This window comes from Mobula birostris, chromosome 3, assembly GCF_030028105.1.
Source record: "Mobula birostris isolate sMobBir1 chromosome 3, sMobBir1.hap1, whole genome shotgun sequence".
In the NCBI taxonomy this organism is placed as follows: domain Eukaryota; kingdom Metazoa; phylum Chordata; class Chondrichthyes; order Myliobatiformes; family Myliobatidae; genus Mobula; species Mobula birostris.
In genome coordinates, this window is record NC_092372.1 from 189,004,764 (window position 1) to 189,032,320 (window position 27,557).

Sequence of the window (27,557 nt, forward strand, 5' to 3'; positions counted from 1 at the left end):
TCTGAATCCCTGCCCCTGCTCCAATCCCTTAGCCAGGCATTTATCGTCCACTTCATTCTATTCTTGTACTCACTGTCACATGGCACAGGCAGTAATCCCGAGATTACTACATTTGAGGTCCTGCTTCTTAACTTCTTTCCTAACTCCCCGTAGTCTGCTTTCAGGATCACCTCCATTTTCCTACCTATGTCATTGGTACCAATATGTACCACGACCTCTGGCTGTTCTCCCTCCCAATTCAAGATATCATGGTCATGATCAGAAACATCCTGGACCCTGGCACCTGGGAGGCAAACTACCATCCATGCTTCTTCTCTGCATCCACAAAATCGCCTATCTGACCCCCTAACTATAGAGTCCCCTATCACTGCTGCCATCCTCTTCCTTTCCCTACCCTTCTGAGCCACAAGGCCTGACTCTGTGCCTGAGGTGCGACCACAGTTGCTTCCCCCAGGTAGCCCCCCCCCCCACCAACAGTACTCAAGCAGGAATACTTATTGTTAAGGGCCACAGGGGTACTCTCTATTACCTGCTTCCTGCCCTTCCCTTTCCTGACTGTTACCCACTTCTCTGTCTCCTGTGGTTGCGAGGTGACTACCTGCCTATAGCTCCTCTCTATCACCTCCTCACCCTCCCTGGATAAAATTGTCCAGTTTATCCACAGTTTCTATGCTAACTTCAGCTGCACTGTTGGGGACTGCAATATGAGTTTTGAAGTCAAGTCAGGAGTCAGGCAAGAATGTGTAATGTTGGTGATATTATTTAACCAGGTGATTAACTGGATTATGAGGCAAACAATGAAAGAGAAGCAGAGAGGTATTAGGTGGACTCCATTCTCTACATTCGAAGATCTTGACTTTGTGGATGACCTCACATTACCATTACTATCTGCTCCTCTACTAATTATACCTAATGTTTTAACTACTTAATTCCTTTGCTAATCCTTCCATCTCAACCCTTCTTCTTTTCTCGTTTCAATTTTGTACCATCTGACCTCCAATATTTTCCTTCGTGCTCAGTGTTCAACCTGCCCTTTATGTCTTTAGGATGTTATTTTTCACATGAACAGAACCAATGTAAGATCTTGCGACTGTAATGACAGAATCTTTTGAATATCCGCAACTGCAGAATACCCACTGTAATTTTTGTACCCATCTTCACCCTTTTCCTGTTGATTTATTCATTCAATAGAATTCTAAAACATGAATAAGACAAAAAGTATTGTTATTTATTTTCATGTAGTGTTTGGATTTGTGTTCCATATCTGATCCAAAATACTTTCCTTGATTACAAAGAATGGTGGATTTGTTGATTTAATGTAAATGGATTACAGAAGTCTTTGAACAAACATTTTCCAACTAAATTGTTGTGAAATTTATTTGGAAGTTTTCGATGCTTCCAGGTCTTCTGAGGAAAAATATGGAGGTCTAAGTTAATTGATATTTACATTCAAGTATGATAAGGTTATGTAAAATCTTTATTTATCAGAGCTAACAATCAAAGAAAATTTTGGCGAATGCTGAGATAGCCATGTCTCCTTTTCCCAGCTCTGAAGAAATTTGCAGCATTGTTCTGTAGAGCAGGATATTGCTTTCTAATGCAATTATTTACCTGAAAAAAGTCAGAGTAATAGTGATTGGACCAATAGTTCCAAAATTTGATGCTACAAACTTTGTTCCTGTATTTCAAGTCTGTTAGAGATTGATAGGGGTAATTAGTCAGCAACTCTATCATTATTGTACCATGCAACTAACAGTATAATAGAAGATGAACAAGAAGGACTTGGCTTTCTTCTCGTCTAATAATTAATTTGATGTAATATTCCTGCACTTCCCATCTAAGAATTAGTTAATGTCATTAGTTACAATAATTATCCCTAATAGTTAGCAATACGAAGGTAAATTTTCCTTCATACTTAAGAAAAGGATCTGCATGTGTAAACAATGTGATCTCCAATCAAAGAGAAATATTATCTATTTTACCAGACTAAATAAGATTTCAACATCCATAAATGGGTTCCTACAAATCAAGCTTAAATTAATGATGCATTAAAAAAATGGAAATGTGGTTCCTGGAGTTCATTTTGGCTTCAATTACATCTTGAAATAGATTCATGGAAGCCTTCCTTTTAGCAAAACTATGAATGAATTTAAAGGAGGAACTCATCAGGCCAAGCAGCATCTATGGAAAAGGGTAAACAGTCGATGTTTCAGGCCAAAACCCTTCATCAGGATTTAGGGAACCTCCCAATATTGTGCTTTGTTTTGTTGATTACTCTACAGTAAATAGTTCCATTTAAGCAGTAAGAGTTTGTCACATGAGAAACTCATTCCTTTAACCACTTTTTCCTTCATTCATCTTTCTGGATCAAGATGTTGCGCACAATGTTCCCTCTAATTTTTTTTTACTGCAGACCAACCATTGCTCTGAACAGAAAATTCTTACATGACCTTAAAAAATGCGCAGCAGTTTAAATGTATTCTTTGGTAATACACATACTGAGTATATTTAGAATGAAAACTGAATAATTTGATTTTATTTATTAATTGATGGGTTAAATGAAATACAGTACAATAAAGAAAATCTTCCATGCTTCGTAATTTTTTCTTGTCAGTCTTTATTACAATTCCATTGTCTATGAACATTGTCCAGATTAATTTCACATCCAGATGAAAGATATGTCTTAATCCTCATTAGCTCATCCAAATGTTCCACTTCTCATCTGTTTTTTTTGGGATATACATTTAATTGAATTCATAAAACTGAATCCCAGTCAGCACTAGAGCTTGAAATGTTCCAACATCAACAAAAATTGACAGTTCTTCAAATTATTCTTTTCTAAGCATATAGTTCAACATCTTAATTGAAACAGTCTTAACTTTCTCAGAAATGACAAATTTGAAATCACTGTATTACTGCGATATTTTCCAGACAATACTTTGGTCTTTATTTATCATAGTAGCTGAGTATTTCTTTTGTCAGTTGCACAACATTCTCTTTTCCAAATTCAGAATTGGTTGTGTTTGCAATAGCAACAGGGTCAAAAGCTTGCCATTCTCTTAACTCATCATCAGGACATGCATTATCCAAGTGATTACACACGCACACACATTGAATGAATTAAATAATGGTGTGGTGTGGTATTGATGCCAGAACTTATAGATGCAAAAAGATCTTTCACTTTGTCACTCCAAAAAATGGTATCAACAAAATACTGTGACTGTAACTTGTTAATTTTTGCTTTTGCATACTCCAGTACTTCAATCGTATTCCAATAGCTTTTCTGAAGGAACTTATGAAGAAATGCCAGATCTTCTAAAACATCATTAAGGATAGTTAATGGTACTTGATTTTGTAATTAATTACAGGGTATTTCACAATTATATTAACATGGGTTTTAAAATTATATTAGCTTAATTTAAGAATTATATTAACGTTATATAAAATAAAATTCCAACTATGCAGCAACAAAGGCTATGTGCGTAGGAGCATTTCAGCTACTGTGCTGTTCTCTTCAAGAGAACAGTGGTTGCTCATAAGAACAATATACTGTATATTGTCCATTGCTAATTGATCATGAGAAGCAACTACCTTCCTGAATCACAACAACCCTTTTGGTGAAGGTACTCGCACAAAAATTCCAGGAGATGATGAAGGAATATCAAGTGTTTGTGTTGTCTTATCCTTCTTAGTGATAGAAATCATTGGTTTGGAACTGGTCTGGATAGGTAATTGTATAGGTGGCACTCATTGCAACCACTAAATGCTGCTGTTGTAGGGAATGAATGTTTAAGGTGGGCTACTTTGTACTCAATACTAATGAGATTTTGAGATTTGCTGGAGCTACTTTCTTCCAGGCAATTGGACAGAATACCATCAAACTCCTGTTTTGTACCTTGTTTATGGCAGAAGGGTATAAGACAACTCAGAAATAGCCAAGTACTCTGTTCTAACCTGTTCTTGTAGCTACTGTATTAACATGGCTCACATACTGTAGTTGAGATCCCAGTCAATGTTGACCCTTGGCAGGTTGATGGTGGGGCACTTGGCCTTGGTAATCCCCTTAGGTTTCATCGGTAGGTGTTTAGCCACCCCCTTTCCGGGGTTGTCCATTTTCTGGCACTTCTAAGATCCTAATGGTTGTTTCCCCTTTATGCACCCCTACCTGAATATTAACTGGGTCTTGTTACATACAGCCACTGGCTGTTTCATTTGCTGAAGGATACACCAGGGTCTTTTTACCCTTGCAGTTTCTTAGCTCTACCCACAATGATTCTGCACCTTCCAATCCTATGTCACCTCTTTCTAATGATTTGATTTCATTTTTTACCAACAGAGTTGCCCCACTGCCTACCTGCCTGTCCTTTAGATACAATGTGTATCTTTGGGTGTTAAGTTCCCAACTATTATCTTCTTTCATCCATGATTCAGTGATGCCTACAACTTCAGACATACCAGTCTGTAACTGTGCCAGAAGTTAAGTTCATCTACCTTGTTCTGTATAATGCATGCATTTAAATATAACACCTTCAGTCCTACATTCATTACCCTTTTCAATTTTGTCCCAGTTTTGTATTGTAAATCATCCCGTTCGCTGCCATCTTGTCCTATTGTCAGCCTCTCAATGTCAGCAGTCTGAAGAAAGGTGATTGATGGAGCAGTTAAGATTGGACTGGCCTGGGATACTGCCTGGGACCTGATGAGCTCTGCTGCCTTGGAGGAACTAATAGACCAGCTGGTTTAGACTGAACATAGTTAAAATGGGAATCTTGCTGGTAAGCCACCAACATTATTGGTAACACCAATGATCAATGTCTTCTTCAAGAAAGGCTCCATTTATTCACTTTTTAGGAATACTTCTAGAAAGCCAGTACATGAACCATAAATTCTGCGAAATTTAATGAAAAGGTTGCTGATTTTTTTTCTGGATATTTTGCCTATTAGAATTGGAAATAGATTTTGCAAAGTTTGTCTTTAATTTTAATCTGCTTCCACACATTACATAATGAAGGCAGCTCTTCCAGGAATGAATCCTCCACCTGGTTCCCCAGGGGAACTACCATCTCCTTCCTGCTCCCTGTTTTGGAAAATCATTATAGCTGTACCTTTACAGCAGTCAGCTGATCATCTAGTATAAGAAACAAATTGTGGCGTAATCTAAGTCATTGTTTATTAAAGACACTCACTGCTGCTGGTTCCAATGTGTGCACAAGCTCAGCACATCATGGCACGCATCTAATCTGGAGCTGGAAGCCATTTTGTGTTATGAAGCTTTGGATGTTACTGAAGAAAATGGAAACTGTTGAAACCAATCAATGTTGTATGCTGTTATTGAAATCAGAAGCATGAAACGGATGGCCAGTGAAGAACTATTTGCAGGTAGGATGGAAAAATCGAAAAGGGAAGCATTCCCTGTGGAAAAATAATATAGACTGGAATGGATCTCTTGTTTGTTGTTTCATAATTCTAAAGAACTCCATTTTATAATTTGGAGCCAAGTGTTTGCATTTCTGTGCTGCAGAAATCAAAGATGAGAAAAGGAACAATGATGTCCAACAGTATTTCACCAGTTTCAGTAGATTCAAAAGGTTTTCCTCATTTGAATCCTTTCATATAACTTTTGTAGAAATCTGTCTTTTGATGTGGAATTGGAGGAATAGGAGAGGCATGAAAGCCTTGTCTGGTTTAAAACTTAATGACAGATGTTCCCTCTAAGCTACGCGGGTTCATGGCCGCTTGTGTCATGATGAAGGGTCTCGGCTTAACACGTCGACTATTTACCCTTTCCATAGATGTTGCCTTCCCTGCTGAGTCCCCCCAGCATTGTGTGTGTGTTGCTTTGGACTTCCAGCATCTGCAGATTGTCTCATGTTTGTTATTTAAAGAGCCTCGCAGTTTTCAGGCTGTGTAAAAACAAAATCCTGCTCAGAGCAATGGTTGGTCCACGCATCTGTAAAGAAAATTCAATGGAACGTTGATGTGATAGTCAGTTGTTATAGGATATATCTAATTTCATTGTGTGTTTGGAACTCTTTTCCCACTTGTTGTCAAATACTTCAGTGGGTGCAGACTGGGAGGGGAAAGCTTAAAGGAGATGTGTTTTTACACAGAGAGGTCTAGGCGTCTGGAATGGGCTTTAGTGTTAGTAGTGAAGATGGATACAATAGTGGTGTTTGAGGGATTGTTGGATAGACACATGAATATGCAGTTAAATAAGACCATGGACAATATGAATTTAACCTCTCAAATCCTAATCACAAAGGAAGTTTACCCAGTAATTAAGGTCTCTCTATCCCGCTCCACCTCAGCTCCCAACATCTTATCTAGCAATGTAATTGCTGTTAGGCGTAAAACAACTGGGGAATGGCGTTCTTCTGTTTTAGTCAAAGCTAATAGATGATGCCCAAATGGAAAAGTACTGATAAACAGATCCTTAAATAAACATACAATGATAACTGTTATGACGTTTCTGAGCAAGTACAAATTCCTGGTTTAATGAGAAAAGCTTTTTTTTCTTTTTTAAGAGTATTTTTCTAATTCATGTATGGGATGAGGTCATCACTGGCATGGCTGCAGCATCTGCTTATCGCTACTTGGCCAGAGTTAAATGAAGGGCATACATTCATGAATCAAACACATTGATGTGGAGGCTATACTGAGTACTAATGGCAGGTTACCTTCTTTAAAGGACACAGTGAGCCACTTTGGATTTTACGATCTGCCAATAGATTCATCATGAATTTTATTCATAAAGGCTATTCATAAATTAATACATATTTTAAATATTGAATTTGAAATCTGAACTTACTCTTTACAATTTCATTCATGCAGCTACCATACTTGTGTGAGACATTATCATTTGACATATTCATAAACGGTTCCAGTGTTCTTCTGTTATAATGTGTAACATAATATTTTGCATTTTGTTCTCACCAAAAGAAACAGCTTGCACTCCACAAAGCCAGCACGAGCCATGTAAAAGCCTTAATTTTCTATTTGCACAGACACTGTGGATATGAAATGTGCTTTATCATAGATCTTTTCAAAACATGCTTCAATCTCTAGAATGCATTGCATTTCAAATCTAATTCCTTTGTATTTCAACTGATGCTGTAGGACAAACAGTTTAGATTCACAGATTTCAGCTTTATAGATTTCCATCTAAGTATGTTAAATTTCTTGTGGAAGCTGGATTCGTTCTGATAAACATCAGGGTGTAAGCATTATATTTCAGCTTTTAGCTGCATCCCTGACACCGTAGATATTTTTGTTTGTCAGAATGTGATTGGTATTTTCAGGCTCCTGGCTGTACGTCTTATTTCTGAGTACGCTGATGTATGCTGAGCACAGTTCTATTTCTGTATTTTGGCCTTCAGTAAATAAAGCATTACCCAGCAATGGAAACTTTGTCTTCCATTGATGTGTTTGATATGAATAAATGTGGTGAAAGTGCGTAAAATACAACAATGCATTTGATACGAACCATTTGCTGTCTTGAGAAAAATAAGCTCTATTTCATGATAATTAGGTACCCTTGTGCTGCAAACAATATGGCACAGGAGGTCTATATTGCTGGGGAGTATACTGTAGATTTGTGAATTCAAAATTGTTAACTCTTACTTGAAAATTTACTGAATGATTGGTTTGGTATTGGTTTATTATTGTCAAAAGAACTGAGATACAGTGAACATTTTAGTTTTGCAAGCCATCCATATAGATCATTTCAAGCACAAGTACTTGAGGCTGTACAAGAGAAAAGCAAGTTAGAGTTACCCAGGTTTAGGTAGACAATAAGGTGAAAGGAACATGACCAGTAACAATGTGAAATCAAAATATCACTTTAAATGCAGAAGAGGTCCATTTAATAGACTTATAACAGTGGGATAGAAGTTGTCCGTAGTCTGGGGTGGGGAGGAGTGCAAGTTTTCAAGGTTTTATATTTTCTGTCCAGTGCAAGTGGGAGAAGTGAGAATGGGGTGTGAGGGGAGTCTTTGATTATGCTGCCTACTTTTCTGAGTCAGCAAGAAATGTACACAGAATCCATGGAGGGGCAGCTAGTTTCTGTGATTGACTGTGCTATGTCCACAACTCTCTGCAATTTCTTGCTGTCTTGAATAGAGCAGATATTGTACTATGCTGTGATACAACTAGATATGATTCTTTCAATGAAGCACCTGTAAACATTTGTGAGAGTCAATGTGAACATGTGGTTGGACCAGAACCGGCTATTGGTGGTGTTTACGCCTAGAAACTTGATACTCTCAACCATCTTCAGTTCAGCACTATTAACAGATAAAGATACATGTGTTCCACTCCATTTCCTGAAGTCAATAAACAGCCCTTCAGGTTAAGTGCAAAGCCTCCTCTTTTTTTTAGTACTTCAGTTTTCCTTTTAGTATTTGCTTAAATTTTCTTTAAAACAGAGAATACAGAGTAACATAAAGCTAAAACACTGCAGATGCTGGAAATCTGAAAGAAAGCTAAGCCAATATAAAGTGGTGTGAATACTCAGTATGTCAGGCAGCATCCAAGAAGGGAGAAGCAGACCTTCTAAGCGTTCACAGCACACCATGTCTTTACTATTAGTGCAGATAGTCAGGGGAGTGTGTGTAATGATGTTGGGCAACATGTCAGCTTCTTTTCATGATGTTATTGGTCTAATTCCTGCATTAGGTGTTTCAGCTCAATTAACTAGCACATGCCTTCGTCGCAACACATCTGTTGGAACCCCTTTCTGGATGGCCCCAGAGGTAAGTAAGAAAATTCAGAGGACAGCCCCCAACCAGCATTGTTACTCAAACTTTGAATGGTAGCTTCCCCACAATTATATTCTTTCCTTATTTCCCCACTGTTGTGATTTGCTTCTTGACTATGTTAATTTTATGTATCTATATGATGGTAAAACTGCAGTACCAATACAAAATGGAAAAGGAGACATTCCCTCATAGGCATCACTCAGCTTAGTGACTATCAGTACCATCCAATTGAGCCCTCAGGGCTAGAGTTTGGATTACACAGTCAAACTCTGTGTTAATCATAATACATTCGGGTTTTGTAATATTGGTGGAGTTTTAAGGAATTGTGTAACAAACAACCAAATATGGAATAAAAAGATTAGATTATTTGTGATTACAATAGAAGCTAGGATCCAACAATACCGTTTGTCAGACTTCTCTCAACAGAAACATGAGGAAATCTGCAGATGCTGGAATTTCAAGCAACACACATAAAAGTTGCTGGTGAATGCACCAGGCCAGGCAGCATCTCTAGGAAGAGTTCCTAGAGATGTTGCCTGGCCTGCTGCGTTCACCAGCAACTTTTATGTGTGTTGCTTCTCTCAACAGATCCCATTTTTCATGAAAAAGTGGAGGGTGATTAAATCTTACTCACTTCTATGGGATTTACCTTGTAATTATGATCTGTAACATTACATCACAGATAACAAATGTCATTGCATTGTTTTAAAAGAATGTATTTTCAGAAAGTGTTGCCAATTCCCTGCACCTCCTGTTTGCATCACTTTGTCTTCCTGACACACCTCCAATCATTAATTTTGCTATTTTGTTTCAAATAGCACATCAAGATCATAGAGCACAAAATATATTAAAACATGTTTTCTGTGTCAGCATGATGTTAATTTAAATTACTTCCACCTGCTTGTACAAAGTCTGTATCCCACTCTTCCCTGCCTGTTCATGTGTCATTCTAAATGCCTCCTAAATGTTGCCTTTGTATCTTTTTCTACCACCTTTCTCAGTAGTGAGTTCCAGGCATCCACTACTCTTTGTGTAAAAATCTTACACGCCTCTCATGTTAACGGCATGCCCTTTAGTATTCCGGCATTTCTGACTATTTCCTGTCTATGACTCTCATAATTTTATCAACATTTGTCAGGTCACCCCTCAGAAAACAGTCTATCTTTGCCCAGACTCTCCTTATAAGTAATTCTCTCCAATCCAGGGACATCGCTGTGCTGAACTGTTTCTGCACTCTCTTCAAAGCTTTCTATATCCTTCACAAACAGCGGCAATCAGAAGTGCGCAAGTCCTCCAAATGTGGCGAAGCCAAGGTTTTATTCAGCTGCGATACAACATCCCAATTTTTATTTTTAATGGCCCACTGATTACTGTAAGCCTATGCCATATTATCCTATCCATTTGTGTTGTCACTTCAGGGATCTGTGAAGCACCCAGGGTCCTTCTATATATCAAGCTTCCAACAAGCACTTCTATTTACTGAATACAATAAAGGTTCCAGCTCTGATCTTTATTGAATACCATTGGACACAGACCTCCAGCTGGAAAAGCACTCCTCCAACACTACCATCTATCTTCTATAACCAACTTACCATGGATCTAATGTAGCTTAATCTTATGCACTAGTTTACCATAAAGAAAATATGTCAAATGCTTTACTGAAGTCCATGTAGACAACATCCACTACCCTCATCAATCATCACCATCACTTCTCCAAATAACTCAAAGATGTGAGACACTGCCACCATCATATGAAACCATGTTTTTATTCCAAAGTGAGTAAATCATGTTCCTAACAATCTTAGAGTCATAGAGTCAGAGAGAAGTACAACGATGAACAGGCTCTTTGGTCCATCTAGTCTGTGCCATACCAAAACCATTTAGACTGTCTACTCTCATTGACTTGCATTGGGACCATAGCCCTCCATATCCCTACTACCCATGTACTTATCCAAACTTCTCTTAAATATTGAAATCGAGCTTGCATGCACCACTTGTTCTGGCAGCTCATTCCACACTCTCATAACCCTCTGAGTGAAGAAGTTTTCCCTCATGTTCCCCTTAAACTTCTCACTTTTTATCCTTCACCCATGACCTCTGATTGTAGTCCCACCCAACCTCAGAGGAAAAGGCCTGCTTGTATTTATTCTGATAAATATACCCTGTTAAATTTTGTATGCATCTATTAAATCTACTCTCAACCCTCTAAAGAGTACAGTCCTAACCTATTCAATCTTTCCTGATAACTCAGGTCTTCCAGACCTGGCAACATCCTTATAAATTTTCTCTGCATTCTTCTTGTTTACATCTTTCCTGTAGGTAGGTGACTATAACTGCACACAATACTCCAAATTAGGCCTCAGCAATGTCTTGTACAACTTCAATATAACATCCCATCTTCTGTACTCAGTGTATTGATTTATTAAAGCCAATGGGTCAAGAGCTTTCTTTATGACCCTGTTTACCTGTGACACCACTTTCAATGAATTGTGAATCTGTATTCCCAATTCCCTTTGTTCCACCACATTCCTCAGTGCCCCAATATTCACTGTGTAAGATCTACCGTGGTTGGTCCTACCAAAGTGCCAAACCTTGCACTTGTCTGCATTAACTTCCATCTGCCATTTTTTCAGCCCATTTTTCCAGCTGATGCAGATCCCTCAGCAAGCCATGATAGTCTTCCTCACTGTCCGCTACACTCCCAATCTTGGTGTCATCCGCAAATTTGCTGATTCGGTTAACTACAGTATCATCCAAATCATTGATGTAGATGACAAACAACAAAAGATCCAGCTCCGATCCCTGCAGCACTCCACTAGTCACAAGCCTCCAGTCAGACAGGCAACCATCTACTACCACTCTTTACCTTAAGCTATGATCTCTGTTTGTAGTCCCACCGAAACTCCGTGGAAAAGGCCTCCTTGCATTTACCTTATCAATACCCCTCACAATTTTGTATGCCTCTATCAACTCTCCTCTCAATCTTCTATGTTCAAAGGAATAAAGTCCTAACTTATTCAATCTTTCCTTATAACTCTGTTACTCCAGACATGCCTGTAAATTTACTTTGTACTCTTTCAATCTTCTTTACATCTTTGCTGTAGATAGGTGGCCAAAACTGCACACAATACTCCAAATTACACCTCAACAATGTCTTATACAACTTCAACATAACATTCCGACTCCTGTACCCAATACATTGATTTATGAAGGCCAATGTGCCAAGCAGACTTTGCCTCCACAGGTGCCTGTGGCAAAGAATTTCACAGATTCGCCACTGTTTGCCTAAAGAAATTTGTCCTCATCTCCATTCTAATAGGACGCCCATCTATTTGGTGATAGACAGGAGCTACAGGGATGTAGACATCCCAAAGTTGCAGGAGAGAAGTAACTGGGTGACTGTCAGGAGAAGGAGGGGAGATGCACAGCCAGTACAGAGTACATCTGTGGCCATTCCCCTCAATAATAAGTGCACTACTTTAGATACTAATGAAGGGGGCGCCCTACTGGGGGAGTCACAGTGACTGGGTCTCTGGCACTGAGTCTAGTGCTGTGGCTCAGAAGAGCAGAGAGGTGAAGAGGACTGCAGTGGTGATGGTAGATTCCATAGTCAGAAGAACAGAGACAAGGTTCTGTGGGTACAACAGAAACATCCAGATGATATGTTGTCTCCCCGGTGCCAGGATCAGGGATGTCTCGGATTGTGTCCATGGCATTCTCACGGGTAAGGATGCACAGCTAGTAGTCTTGGTCAGATTGGCACCAATGACATAGGTAGACAAGGTGAGGAGATCCTGAGAGAGTTTTGAGGGAGCTAGATAGAAAGCTGGGAATTAAGAAATGGCAAAGGTAAAAAGACACTAATAGCAGTTATATACAGGCCTTCAAACAGCAGCCGGGATGTGGACTACAAGTTGCAGCTGGAAATAGAAAAATCGTGTGAGAAGGAAAATGTCAAGATAATTATGGGGGATTTTAACATGAAAGTGGATTGGGAAGGTCAGGAAGGTAATGGATCTCAGGAGAGGGAGTTTGTAGAATGCCTACAGGATGGCTTTTTGGAGCAGCTTGTCCAGAAGCCCACCAGGGGACTGGCTGTTTTGGATTGGGTGCTGTGTAATGAACCTGAGGCAATTAGGGAGCTGGAGGTAAAGGAACCCCTTGGAAGTAGTGATCATAATATGATTGAATTCAGTTTCAAATTTGAAAAGGAGAAGCTGGTATCAGGTGTATCGATATTTCAGTGGAACAGGGGAAAATACAGTGGTATGAGAGAGGAAATGGCCCAAGTCGATTGGAAAAGTAAGCTAAATGGAGGGATGGCAGAGCAGAATTGGATGAAATTCCTACAAGAAATAAGGAAAATGCAGGAAAAATATATTCCAAGAAAAAATAAAATCATGAATGGGAAAATGGCACAAATGTGGCTAACAAGAGAGGTTAAGGCAAAAATAAAAGCAAAAGAAATGGCGTACAAGGAAGCAAAAATTAGTGGGAAAAATGAGGACTAGAAGACTTTTAAAAACTTACTGAAGAAAACTAAGAAAGTCATTAGGAAAGAAAAGATGGATTATGAAAGGAAGTTGGTGATTAACATAAAAAAGGATACTAAAAGTTTTTTTAAATATATGAAGAGTAAAAGAGTGACAAGGGTAGATACGGGACCGATTGAAAATGATGCTGGAGAAATTATAATGGATAACAAAGAGATGGCAGAGGAACTGAATGAGTATTTTGCATCAGTCTTCACAGTGGAAGACATGAGCAATATACCTGATAGCCAGAGGTATCAGGGAATAGAATTAGGTACAGTCAAGATTACTAGAGAGAAAGTGCTTGGGAAGCTAAGTGGACTAAGAATAGATAAGTCTCCCGGTCCAGATGAGGTGCACCCAAGGGTTCTGAAGGAGGTGGCTTTGGAGATTGTGGAAGCATTGGAAATGATCTTCCAGGAATCAATAGACTCTGGCATGGTTCCGGAGGACTGGAAGGTCGCAAATGTAGTTCCGCTATTTAAGAAAGGAAGGAGGCAGCAAAAAGAAAATTACAGATCTATTAGTCTGACATCAGTAGTTGGAAAGATATTGGAGTCAATCCTTAAGGACGAGGCTACGAAATACCTCGAAGTGCATGACAAGATAAGCCGAAGCCAGCATGGTTTCATGAAGGGAAGATCCTGCCTCACCAACCTATTGGAATTTTTTGAGGTAATCTCGAATAAGATTGACAAGGGAGAGGCTGTGGAAGTTGTATATTTGGATTTTCAAAAGGCCTTCGAGAAGGTGCCGCATATAAGGCTGCTTGATAAGATGAGAGCCCATGGAATTATAGGAAAGATATTGAAATGGGTGGTGCACTGGCTGATAGGCAGAAAGCAAAGGGTGGGAATAAAGGGATCCTATTCTGATTGGTTGCCGGTTACTAGTGGTGTTCCGCAGGGGTTGGTGTTGGGGCTGCTTCTTTTTACGATGTATATCGATGATTTGGATTATGGATTAAATGGTTTTGTGGCTAAGTTTGCGCATGACACCAAGATAGGTGGAGGAGCAGGAAATGTTGAAGAAATGGAAAGTAGCAGAGAGACTTATTCAGTTTAAGAGAGTGGGCAAAGAAATGGCAGATGAGATACAACATTGACAAATGTACGGTTGTACATTTTGGAAGAAGAGATAATCGGGCAGATTATTATTTAGATGGGGAGAAAATTCAAAAATCGGAAGTGCAAAGGGACTAAAGTGAATGCTATGTTGGCATTCATTTCAAGAGGAATAGTGTATAAGAGTAAGGAGGTGTTGATGAGGCTCTATGGGGTATTAGTGAGACCTCATTTGGAATACTGTGTGCAGTTTTGGACCCCCCTATCTTAGAAAGGATGTACTGATGTTGGAGACAGTTCAGAGAAGATTTATGAGGATGATTCCTGGAATGCAGGGGCTAACATATGAGGAGCGTTTGTCAGCTCTTGGACTGTATTCATTGGAGTATAGAAGAATGAGAGGGGATCTCATAGAAACATTTCGAATGTTGAAAGGGTTGGACAGAGTAGATGTGGAAAGGTTGTTTCCCTTGGTGGATGAGTCCAGGACAAGAGGCCATAGTCTTGGAGTTAGAGGGTACCCAGTTAAAATGGAGATGAGGAGAAATTTTTTTAGCCGGAGGGTCGTGGATTTGTGGAATTCGTTGCCACATACAGCTGTGGAGGCCCGATCATTGAGGGTGTTTAAGGACGAGATTGACAGGTATCTAATTAGTCAGGGTATCAAGGGATATGGGGAAAAAGCCGGAAATTGGAACTAGATGGGTGAATAGTTTAGCTCATGGGGGAGCTGCAGAGCAGACTCGATGGGCCGAATGGCCTACTTCTGCTCCTTTGTCTTGTCTTGTGACAAGACCTCCAGAATAGTAGTCTCTGGATTGCTGCATGTGCCACGTGCCAGTGAAGGTAAGAATAGAATGATTTGATAGCAGGATGCGTGGCTGAGGAACTGGTGGAGGGGTAGGGTATCAGATTTATGGATCATTGGAATTTCTTCTGGGGAAGGTATGATCTGTACAAAAGGGACGGATTACACCTGAACCCAAGGGGTCCTATATGCTTGTGGGTAGTTTGGCTAGAGGTGTTTGGATGTGTTTAAACTAATTCAGCAGCGGATGGGAACTGGAGTGATAGTGCTGAAGATGAGGTAGTTGGTTTACAAACAGAGAAAATGTGTTGTGAGACACCTAGCATGGAAAGGCCGATGATAGGGTAAAACTGCAGTCAACAAGATGAGTTGCAACGCAAAAGGTTGACAAAATTGTAAAGGGTGAATACAGGGCTGGGGGTATTATATTCAAACGCGCATAGTGCCTTTCAAATTGCCTCCAGAAATTCCAGCCATTGCTGCTCTGCTGTCATCCTGCCAACGTTCTTTTCCGATCAATTCTGGTGATCTCCTCTCTCATGCCTCTGTGATTCCCTTTACTCTACTGTAATGTTGATACACCTGACTTTAGCTACTCCTTCTCAAATTTCGGTGAATTAGTATGATCGCTTGCACCTAAGGATTCTTTCATCTTAAACTCTCCAATCAATTCTGGTTCATTGCACAACACCCAGTCCAGAATAGCTGATCCCCTAGTAGGCTCAGCCATGAGCTGCTCGAAAAAGTCATCTCATAGGCACTCTAGAAAATACCTCCTCCTGGAATCAAGCGCCAATCTGATTTTCCCAATCTACCTGCATACTGAAATCCCCCACGATTAGTGTAACATCACCCTTTTGGCATGCATTTTCTATCTCTGGTTGTAATTTGTAGCCCACATCCTTATTACTAACAAGAGAAAATCTGCAGGTGCTGGAAATCCAAGCAACACATACAAAATTCTGGAGGAACTCAGCAGGCCAGGCAGTATCTAGACAGTATCTAGACAGCATCTAGAATGTCCTGCCGAAGGGTTATGGCCGATGACTGTACTCTTTTCCTAGATTGTGCCTGGCCTGCCGAGTTCCTCCAACAGTTTGTGTGTGTCACAACCTTATTACTGTTTGGGAGTCTGCACACATCTCCCATCAGGGTCTTTTTACCCTTGCAGTTCCTTACCTCTATCTGCAATGATTCAACACCTTCCAACCCTACGTCACCTCTTTCTAATTGGATTTCACTTTTACCAACAGAGCAATGCCGCCCCCTTTGCCTTCCTTCCTGTCCTTTTGATATAATGTGGATCCTTGGATACACCTTCAGTCCTGTATTTAACTTTTTGATTTTGCCCACTTTTTATGTTGCAACTCATCCTGTTCAGTGTAATTTTGCTTTATCAACAGCCTCTCCTCACTACACATTTTCTCTGTTGTACACCAGCTACCTCATCTTCAGCACTATTATCGCCTTTCCTATGATACTCCTTGCATTGAAATATACACAGCTTGGGACATTAGTCACGCCATGTTCAACCTTTCGATTCCTAACTTTGTCTGAGGTCTTACCAACATTTGCCTGCACAGTTTCTTCACTAACTGTTCTGGCACTCTGGTTCCCATCCCTCTGCAGCTCTAGTTTAAATCTCACTGTGGAGCATCAACAAACCTTCCCGCTCGGATATTGGTTGCCTTCCAGTTCAGGTGCAAACCATTTCTTCTGTACAGGTACTAACTTGTCAGTGATCCAAAAATCTTATGTCCTCTCTCCTACACCAACTTCTTAGCCATGTATAAACTCTATAATCTTCCTAGTTTTGGCCTCACTAGCATGTGGCACAGGTAGCAATCCTGAGATCATAACACTGGAGTTCCTGCTCTTTAACTTAGCACCTAACTACATGAACTCCCTAGGTAGAACCTTGTCACTCATCCTATTCATGTCATTGGTAGCTACAAGGACCGCGACTTCTGGCTGTTCACCTCCCATTTAAGAATGCTGAGAACTCGATCTGAGATGTATTGGACCCTGGCACCCAGAAGGCAACAAACTAGCCCAGAATCTAGTTCTTGCCAACAGAACCTCCTGTCCATTCCTCTAACTAACTAACTAATCCCATATTATCACAGCATGCCTCTTCCCCCTTCCCTTCTGAGTCACAGTGGCAGACTCTGGGCCAGAGACCTGACCACTGTGACTTTTCTCTTTTAGATAAATCACCCCCCACCTGCCCCAGCAGTATCCAAAGTGATATACCTCTTGTTGAGGGGGTTGGCCACAGGGGTACTCTGCACTAGCTCCTTAACCCCATTCCCCTTCCTATCTCTCAGCCAGCTTCCTGTGTCCTGCACCTTGGGTGTAACTACCTCTCTATATGTCCTCTCTATCACCCCTTCATAATCCAGAATGATCTGGGGTTCATCCATTTCCTGCTCCAACACCTTAACACTAATTGTTGGAACCTGCAGCTGGATGCACTTCTCACAGATGTAGTGGTCAGGGACACTGGAGGTCTCCCTGCCTTCCCACATCCCACAAGAGAGCATTCCACTCAGCTGCTTCTCATCTCTGTTGTCCTAGCTGAGCAGACATGAAGAAGGGAAGGAGAAAAAAAAATAACCCTGAGTTTTTCTTTTCTTTGCTTTCTCTGAATGAAGACTCACTTCGCTGAAGCCTCATGATCACCACACTGATTCTGTCCACTCTGATGACAGCCACTGTGATGATGGCAGAGGTTGATAGATCCTTGATTATTTAGGGCATGAAAGGATATGGGCAGAAGGTGGGAGGTTGGGTCTGAGAGGGAAATGGATCAACCATGATGAAATTGCGGAGCAGACTTAATGGGCAAAATGGCCTACTTCAGTTCCCCAGTCTTATGGTCTTATGGATATCCTTCCTATAATCGGGTGACCAGAACTTTATGCAGTACTCCAGATGCAGCCGAAGTATAGTTTTATAAAGCTGCAACATAATTTCTTCACTTTTGAATTCAATGCTTTGACCAGTAAAGGCAACAATGCCATATGCCTTCTCAACCTGTGTAACCACTTTCTGGGAGCTATGGACTTCGTCCTCAGGATCCCTCTGCTCATCAACACTATGAAGGATCTTGCCCAACACTTTCTCCTTACATTTGACCTTCCAAGGTACAACACTTCACATTTGTCCAGGTTAAACTCCATTTGCCATTTCTCCACCTATATCTGGAACTGATCTATATCCTAATGTATTCTTTGCCAGTCTTCTATGCTGTCTACCTCACTACCAATCTTTGTATCATCTGCACACTTACTAACCCACACCTCTACAGTTTTATCCAGGTCACTTATATATGTCACTAAGAGCAGAGTTCCCAGTACAGATCCCTGTGGAACACCACTAATCACAGACTCCAGCTAGAATAAGACCCTTCAACCACAACCCTGTGTCTTCAATGGGCAAGACACTTATGAATCCAAATGGCCAATTCACCATTGATCCCATGCACCTTAATCTTCTGTATCATTCTTCCCTGAGGGACCTTGTTATTCACCTTACAATAACCCATGTAGACAGCATCCACTGCTCTATCTTCATCAACCACTCTCATCACATCATCAAAAAACGCAATCAAATTAGTGAGTCACAATTTGCCCCATACAAAGCCATGCTGGCTCTCCCTAATTAGGCCATGATTTTCCAAATGCCCATAAATCCTATCACTAAGAATTATCTTCCATAAATTTCCCTACTACTTACATGAAACTCACCAGGCTATAGTTTCCAGGGTTACTCCTGGTTTTCTCCTTGAATAATGGAACAACTCTAGCTACTTGCCTGTCCTCCAGGATCTTGCTTGTGGCTAGAGAGAACATCAAGATATCGGTCAAAGCCTAGAAAATTCATCTTCTGACTCTCTTTATATCACAATAGGCTTTGGGGATTTAACCACCTTAATGCTCTTTAAGAAATCCAAAACTACCTCCTCTTTTACTCAAACTGCTCTAGCATATTAACATGCTTGGTACTGATCTCCCTATAGTCCACGTCCTAATCCTTGGTAAATACACATGTAAAGTACTCATTAAGGACATCACCCGCATCCTCCACATCCAAGCAAATATTCCCCCCTTTATCCTTGAATGTTCCTTCCCTCTCCCTTGTTATCCTCTTGCTGGATTATGTATAGAATTCCCTGGGATTCCCTTTAATCTTACTGCAAGCACTTTTCATCACCCTCCTGACTTTCCTAATTCCCTTTTTTGAGTTATTTTCTGGCTTCTTTATAATCCTCAAGGGCCTCTATTTGATTCTAGCTTCTTAAGGTTTACGTAGGAGACATAGCTTTTCCTTTTTCTTCTTGACTAAGTTCATCACCTCTCTGGGCATCCAAGGTTCTCTTACCTTGCCGTCCTTGTACTTCCTTCTTACTAGAACATACCTGTTCTGTACACATTCCAGTTGGCCTTAAAATGCTCTTCATATGTCAGATGTAGAATTGCCCAAAAAAAGCTGTTCCCAATTAACTCTCCCTAGTTCCTATCTAATGCTCTCGTAATTTGCTCTACTCCAAATTAATACTCTCCTGCAATGTCCATACTTATCCTTATCTCTAGCTATCTTAAAACTGAGAGAGTTGTGGCCACTGTTCCCTAACTGCTCATCCACTGAATGGTCAGTCACCTGGCCAGACTCATTATCCAATATCATGTCCAGTAGAATCCCTCCTCCTGTTGGACTATTGATTTAAGAAACCCTCCCAGATGCATCTAACAACTTCTGCCCCATCTAAGCCTCTTACACTGAGAAACTCCCAGTTTATATTAGGGAATTTGAAGCCCTCTGACAACAACCCTATTGTTTTTATACTTACCCTTACTCTGTCAGCATATCTGTTCCTCAGTGTCCTGGTGGCTATGTGGGGGGAGGGGTGTAGCCCATAGTACAATCCCATCAGAGTGAGTGCACCCTTCCTATTATTAAGTTCTACCCGTATTGACTCAATGGACAAGCTCTCTATTATGCCCACTCTGAGTTCTCACCACCGCCACAGGTACTTTACCCTCAGTCCACAGGAACAGCCAATGCTTGCATTGATACTTGCTAATATGTCAGGTTCTGTCAAAATTTTGGCATTCAGAGGCTGCACTTATTTCCTTACAGAGATATCCTTGGCAAACTCTTTTAAAGAACCTCTGGATGTGCCGTCCAGAGAGGATAGGTGGCCCCTCTACACATGCTTCCTAAAGCCACTGTCTTTAGTCTGACCTGATTCCTTTTATCCCCAAGAATTACAATATATTCTTTTCCTATTTATTCTTTGGCAACTCTACCCTGCAGCTAGAATAGTATTGCTGGTATGGTGTTTAAGAGCTCTCTGCAGAGGCTGCACAACATTGAACAATAGCGAAGCCTCACAACACATCACAGGAGAACACTGGACAGAAATTGACAATGTCAGTTTCACAGCAGCTTACACTAGGAAATCTGACAAATCTCTTTAATGTAGCTCAAACTTAACACTCTTACAATACAGCTGTCACAAACAGCACCAAGATTAGTTATAATAATGTTTTAATGTTTACAGAAGTATAGAAGAATCCTACATAGAGTACTGATGAAGGGTCTTGGCTGAAAGTTTAACTGTTTATTCCTCTACATAGATGCTGTCTGACCTGCTGAGTCCCTGCAGCATTTTGCGTGCGTTGCTATAGAAGAATTTCTAAGCCATTGACTAATCAACAGCTAACCTGTTAATGCCTATTGTATGTGTTGTAAAGCTAAGATTTTCAGAATGTGAATTGTGATTTTATAAATAACTCTTTCTTACTTCATGGTAACACTTGACCAGTACTGTCAGTATTTACTAGTAACACAGAATACATGTTTGATTTCCTAATGATCAGGTCATAGCTTGTGAACAACAGCTGGATTCCAGTTATGACGTACGATGTGATGTCTGGTCCTTGGGTATCACGGCCATTGAGCTGGGTGATGGTAATCCACCACTGACAGATCTACATCCAATGAGGGCTTTGTTCAAAATTCCAAGGTATGTAATGGTGTTTGCCAAACCTGAGAAAAATTGCTGTTTCATTTCCTAACATTGCAGTAGCCTGAAAATCCTGACAACAGTACAGAAGGATTGTTTTTCTCTCTGATTTCCCTTCACTTTTATTGAAAGTTTCTTCCGTTTTCTAAAGTGCCAACCTTAAAATCAGTAGTGTTTAACATGACATGTAGCTTTTCTTGAGATATACTGTGGTGCGGAGCTCTGCAGAAACAGAATACGGTCTGTCTCTTGTTGCTTTGTTTAAATTCTATTCTGCAGCCTAACACATAATAAAGTATCTGGGAGATTTGAAACTGTAACAGAACAAAATTCCTACTAGTATCCTAAACTGTAGTCAAGATTTGATTTTTTTTTCTTTTCAGTGAGGCTGTAGCAGTCTTGTTCATTTTAATGTAACTATATGTAATGATTTCTGCTATTCTTGCCGAAATTCATTAATCTTCCACTATGTTCAGCTTCCTAGGGTATCTCCAGCACCGTGACAAATTCAGAAATGTCACTTGTGCAGCTGAACGTACTTGACACGGAGTAGTATACTTTCCATGACATAGAAGTGGAAGAAAGCTTTGGAAAGGATATTTTTATTAAAATACATAAAATGCATTGAATAAACTAGTTTCAAATAAAATAAATTAAAAGTGCTACTAATTACATTGGCAAACTTCTCTTCAGATTTTGCCTTCATGATAGCACAATCTGAATAATTTTACAATAAGATTGTTATAAGTGATGGACTTTAACATCTTTACTACTACTGCTGACAATATTTGTAATTTTCCAGATGACTAAATATTAAATTTTAACATTATCACCATATGATTCTACAAGTACAAGGAGAACTGCTTTACTGAAACAAAGCAGATCTTATTTTTCTTGTAATGTTGCATCCACATATATAATTTAGTTTCTACTTCAAACTCAAGGATGGGGGAATAATTTGTTAAACTGATGGTTATCAAGAAACTCTGCAGTGGAATTATGAATTAATACACTTTAACCAAGCTCAGCGTTCAACACAATTATAGCCTTAGTTCTAATCAAGAAGCTCCAAAACCTGGGCCACTATACTTTCCTGCGCAACTGGATTCTTGACTTCCTCACCGGGTGACTACAATCTGTGCGGGTTGGAAGTAACATCTCACCTTCACTGATAAACAAAACTGATGCAGCTCACGGATGCGTGCTTAGCCCACTGCTCTACTCTCTCTACACCCATGATTGTGCAGTTAGGTGCAGCTGAAATGCCATCTATAGGCTTACTGGTGACACAATTATTGTTAACAGAATTTGGTGATGAGGCGGCACACAGGAGCAAAATAGATCAGCTGGTTAAGTGGTGTTGCAACAACAATCTTGCTTTCAAAGTCAGAAAGACCAAGGAATTGATTATGGACTTCAGGAAGGGGAAATCAAGGTAACCACACACCAGTCCTCATCAAGGGATCAGAAGATGAAAGGGTGAGCAGTTTCAAGTTCCCAGCTGTGGATCTATCCTGGGCCTAACATATTGATGAAATTACAATGAAGGCAAGACAGTGGCTATATTTCATTCGGAATTTGAGGAGAATTGGTATGTCACCAAAGACTCTTGAAAACTTCTATTGATGTACTGTGGAGAGCATTCTGACTGGTTGCATCACCATCTGGTATGGAGTCAATCAGAGAAAGCAGCAGGAAGTTGTAAACTCTGACAGCTCCATCATGAGCTCTAGCATCCAGGACATCTTCAACAGCCAATGCCTCAGAAATGCTGCATCCTTCACTCAGGACCCCCATCGTCCAGGACATGCCCTCTTTTCATTACTACCACCGGGGAGGAAATACAGGAGCCTGAAGACACACACTCAATGTGTCAGGAAAAGCTACTTCGTCTCTGCCATCAGATTTCAGAATGGCCAATGAATCAATGAACACTATCTCAGTACTTTGTCCACTCTTTTTGCACTATTTATTCAAATTTCTTTTTTATATTTACTTATTGTAACTTATAGTTTTTCATTATTATGTATTACAATGTGCCGCTGCTGCAAAACAACAAAGTTCATGACATACTCTGCCGGTGATATTAAACCTGGTTCTGATCCCGAGTAACAGAGCATGAGTCATGTGGCCCTCAGTTATGTAATCAACACAGAGAAGTCTTTAGTAACCACTGTACTGAACAGACTCAATAAAACAATAATCAGCTAAGCTAAATGGATGTTGCCCTGCATAGACAAAGTAACGGAACAAATTTACTGTTCTATAGTTTTGCTAAGCATGGCAGCAGGAAAATAATCTTAGGGTTGTATGTGGTGACATGTTTACTCTCTGGTAATATATTTTACTTTGAACTTTGAACAAAAATCACAATTGGGACAGTTCACAAGAGTTCAGTATTAATTCATTCAAGGGCAATGTCAGAAAGGATGCTGCAAGTCTGAATTGCTAGCACAATTGAAGATTCCAAAACTGAGATAGATTTTTGTTTAGTGTTACGTACCCCGTAACTGGGTTGCCAAACCAGCAGAAATGGATCACTCAGTTGGAGTCTGGATTACTAGAACTAAGAAAGTTTTATTAAAGAAACAAGCAACACAGTACTCTAATCAAAAGGATAATGAATGCAACAGTTGAGCAATGATAAACATACATGTACACAGAATTAAGATAACAGGATCAATCAAGCTCTATCGTTGTCTAGGGGTAAATGACCAGTTTCAAAGTGACGCAAAGTTCAGTTCAGTTCCCAGTAATCGCTGCCGTGGCGCTGGACAGTGGGGGGAAGGACAGAGAGAACAAAACGAATGAATATTCAAGGCTTCCACACAGACCTTCGCAGTCAGCTTTCGGGCGAGTCCTTTGTGATGTCATCTGAGGTCACCGACCGTGACCCCTCCGTTTCCAGATACAATCGTTTCTCTGCGGTGAACCCAGCACCCAGGCAAGGGTGGACACACACCAGGTTCCCGCCGATCGTGCCTTTCCACCCTAAGCGTCTATGGCTTGATCCCGCGATCAGCCGTCCAAGAACTTCCCACCGACTTGTGAGAGACGCACCGCTTCCAGGGTCTCGTTACCTCGGGTGTCGTGTGTGTGTCCTGCCTTAGCATACCTGTCCCTTTTTATCCCCCTGCTGGGGTATCGCCTGTCCATCACTTCAAACTGTTCAGGGTTCAAAGGGGGAGCCGATCTTGACAGCTCTCCTTCCCCTTCATTACACATCTCTAAATGCTGCTCCATTGTTTTCCTTATCTCTCTCTCTCCTGAAGACAGGTGGCAGACCAACTGCTGATCCCACTGGTGCCAGCACAGGACAGCTACATCTTAATCTATGTGTATTCTTGTCACATTAGGTAAAGACTTAAGAACTATGGCTTAAGGCCGGTAGATCAGAGTTAGTTAAATTGTAGAAAAGGCTGGAGGACTTAATTCTGTGTCCCTGTTCCTCTGTTTCAATGGTCAAAACACAGCTTGTGTACTGCATCGTGCTCAAAAACAGTGACAGTCTTCTAGCTGAAAGGAATGAGTTACCAGTGAAAATAGAAAAATATTGATAGGTGATATGAAAGAGATTATCAAAATAAAGGATTATAAAAAGTATTGAAAAATAAATCTGAAAAAATATATAATGACAATAGACCAGGCAGCATCTGTAGGAAGAGGTGCAGTCGACGTTTCAGGCCGAGACCCTTCGTCAGGACTAACTGAAGGAAGAGTGAGTAAGGGATTTGAAAGTTGGAGGGGGAGGGGGAGATCCGAAATGATAGGAGAAGACAGGAGGGGGAGGGATGGAGCCAAGAGCTGGACAGGTGATTGGCAAAAGGGATATGAGAGGATCATGGGACAGGAGGTCCGGGAAGAAAGATGGGGGCGGGGGGAACCCAGAGGATGGGCAAGGGGTATATTGAGAGGGACAGAGGGAGAAAAAGGAGAGAGAGAGAAAGAATGTGTGTATAAAAATAAGTAACAGATGGGGTACGAGGGGGAGGTGGGGCATCAGCGGAAGTTAGAGAAGTCGATGTTCATGCCATCCGGTTGGAGGCTACCCAGACGGAATATAAGGTGTTGTTCCTCCAACCTGAGTGTGGATTCATCTTTACAGTAGAGGAGGCCGTGGATAGACATGTCAGAATGGGAATGGGATGTGGAATTAAAATGTGTGGCCACTGGGAGATCCTGCTTTCTCTGGCGGACAGAGCGTAGATGTTCAGCAAAGTGGTCTCCCAGTCTGCGTTGGGTCTCGCCAATATATAAAAGGCCACATCCGGAGCACCGGACGCGGTATATCACCCCAGTCGACTCACAGGTGAAGTGTTGCCTCACCTGGAAGGACTGTTTGGGGTCCTGAATGGTGGTAAGGGAGGAAGCCTAAGGGCATGTGTAGCACTTGTTCCGCTTACACGGATAAGTGCCAGGAGGGAGATCAGTGGGGAGGGATGGGGGGGACGAATGGACAAGGGAGTTGCGTAGGGAGCGATCCCTGCGGAATGCAGAGGGGGGGGGGAGGGAAAGATGTGCTTAGTGGTGGGATCCCGTTGGAGGTGGCGTAAGTTACGGAGAATAATATGTTGGACCCAGAGGCTGGTGGGGTGGTAGGTGAGGACCAGGGGAACCCTATTCCTAGTGGGGTGGCGGGAGGATGGAGTGAGAGCAGATGTACGTGAAATGGGGGAGATGCATTTAAGAGCAGAGTTGATAGTGGAGGAAGGGAAGGCCCTTTCTTTAAAAAAGGAAGACATCTCCCTCGTCCTAGAATGAAAAGCCTCATCCTGAGAACAGATGCGGCAGAGACGGAGGAATTGCGAGAAGGGGATGGCGTTTTTGCAAGAGACAGGGTGAGAAGAGGAATAGTCCAGATAGCTGTGAGAGTCACATCTGCATTTTAATTCACACATTTTAATTCCACATCCCATTCCCATTCTGACATCTCTATTCACGGCCTCCTCTACTGTAAAGATGAAGCCACACTCAGGTTAGAGGAACAACACCTTATATTCCGTCTGGGTAACCTCCAACCTGATGGCATGAACATTGACTTCTCTAACTTCCGCTGATGCCCCACCTCCCCCTCGTACCCCATCTGTTACTTATTTTTATACACACATTCTTTCTCTCACTCTCCTTTTTCTCCCTCTGTCCCTCTGAATACACCCCTTGCCCATCCTCTGGGTTCTCCCCCGCCCCCTTGTCTTTCTTCCCGGACCTCCTGTCCCATGATCCTCTCGTATCCCTTTTGCCTATCACCTGTCCAGCTCTTGGCTCTGTCCCTCCCCCTCCTGTCTTCTCCTATCATTTTGGATCTCCCCCTCCCCCTCCAACTTTCAAATCTCTTACTCACTCTTCCTTAAGTTAGTCCTGACGAAGGGTCTCGGCCTGAAACGTCGACTGCACCTCTTCCTAGAGATGCTGCCTGGCCTGCTGCGTTCACCAGCAACTTTTATGTGTGTTGCTTGAATTTTCAGCATCTGCAGAATTCCTGTTGTTTAATGACAATAGACTATGGGTTTAAAACAATTGACTACAAAGTTAGTGCAGACATCAGGAAACTTTCCTTTGGATAAAAGATGGCTGGTGGACTTTAATTAGAATGATAATTCTAAGAAGTCTAGGTTCATTGAGAAAAAAATTTGAATGCTGAAAAGTTCTTCTGGATTGGCAAACAAAATAGACAGCACATCCTCCCATTTTAATCTGATATTTTCTCCTATGTCTGAAAATACCATCCTGGCTGGAATTAAAAATTAGCATTATGCAGATACCAGAATCTTAATTCTAAGAACACAATGTAAAACTCATTCCTTTACCTCTTCCTTTCCAACCATCGGTGGACCCAAAGGGTCCTTCCAGGTGAGGCAGTAATTGACTTGCACTTCTTCCAATCTTGTGTTCACAATGTAGTCTCCTCTACACTCAAGAAACCACACACAGACTATGAGACCACTTTTCAGAGCACCTGCTTTCAGTACATAAGGCTAACTGTGAGTTTTTTAATTCTGCATCCCACACCCACTCTGACTTTTGGCCTATGATTTTTCCGATAATCTCAATGCTAACTTGAGGAATAGGACTTCATTTTCCATATGGGCAATTTGCTGCCATCTAGACCGAATATCAAATCATACAATTTATTGATACCTCACTTTTTTGTGTTTGTACCAGAACTGATCAGTTCTTCTATGTGATAATCCATGAAACATTAATTCAGTTTGTGTCTCTTTTCAGACACCACTTGCTGTGCTGGACATTTCCACCGGACTCCTTTTTGTTTTAAGTTTTAGCAGCAGTTCTGACTTCTATCTCAGAGCTATAAAATGTCTCTTCTTTTGTTTTTTTTCCCTCTATCTCTGTTCTCCAGCTGTTTTC

General features: G+C 41.0%; 1 protein-coding gene across 1 annotated transcript in view; it reads left to right on the forward strand.

Annotated features, from left to right (window-relative positions):
- The window catches only part of myo3a (myosin IIIA), a 391,513-nt gene that overhangs the window by 88,222 nt on the left and 275,734 nt on the right, over positions 1-27,557 (forward strand). Inside the window, exons 5-6 of the mRNA XM_072254428.1 lie at positions 8,674-8,750; positions 21,046-21,191. Of these exons, the coding sequence (XP_072110529.1) occupies positions 8,674-8,750; positions 21,046-21,191 (223 nt within the window). The remainder of the gene's footprint in view (positions 1-8,673; positions 8,751-21,045; positions 21,192-27,557) is intronic.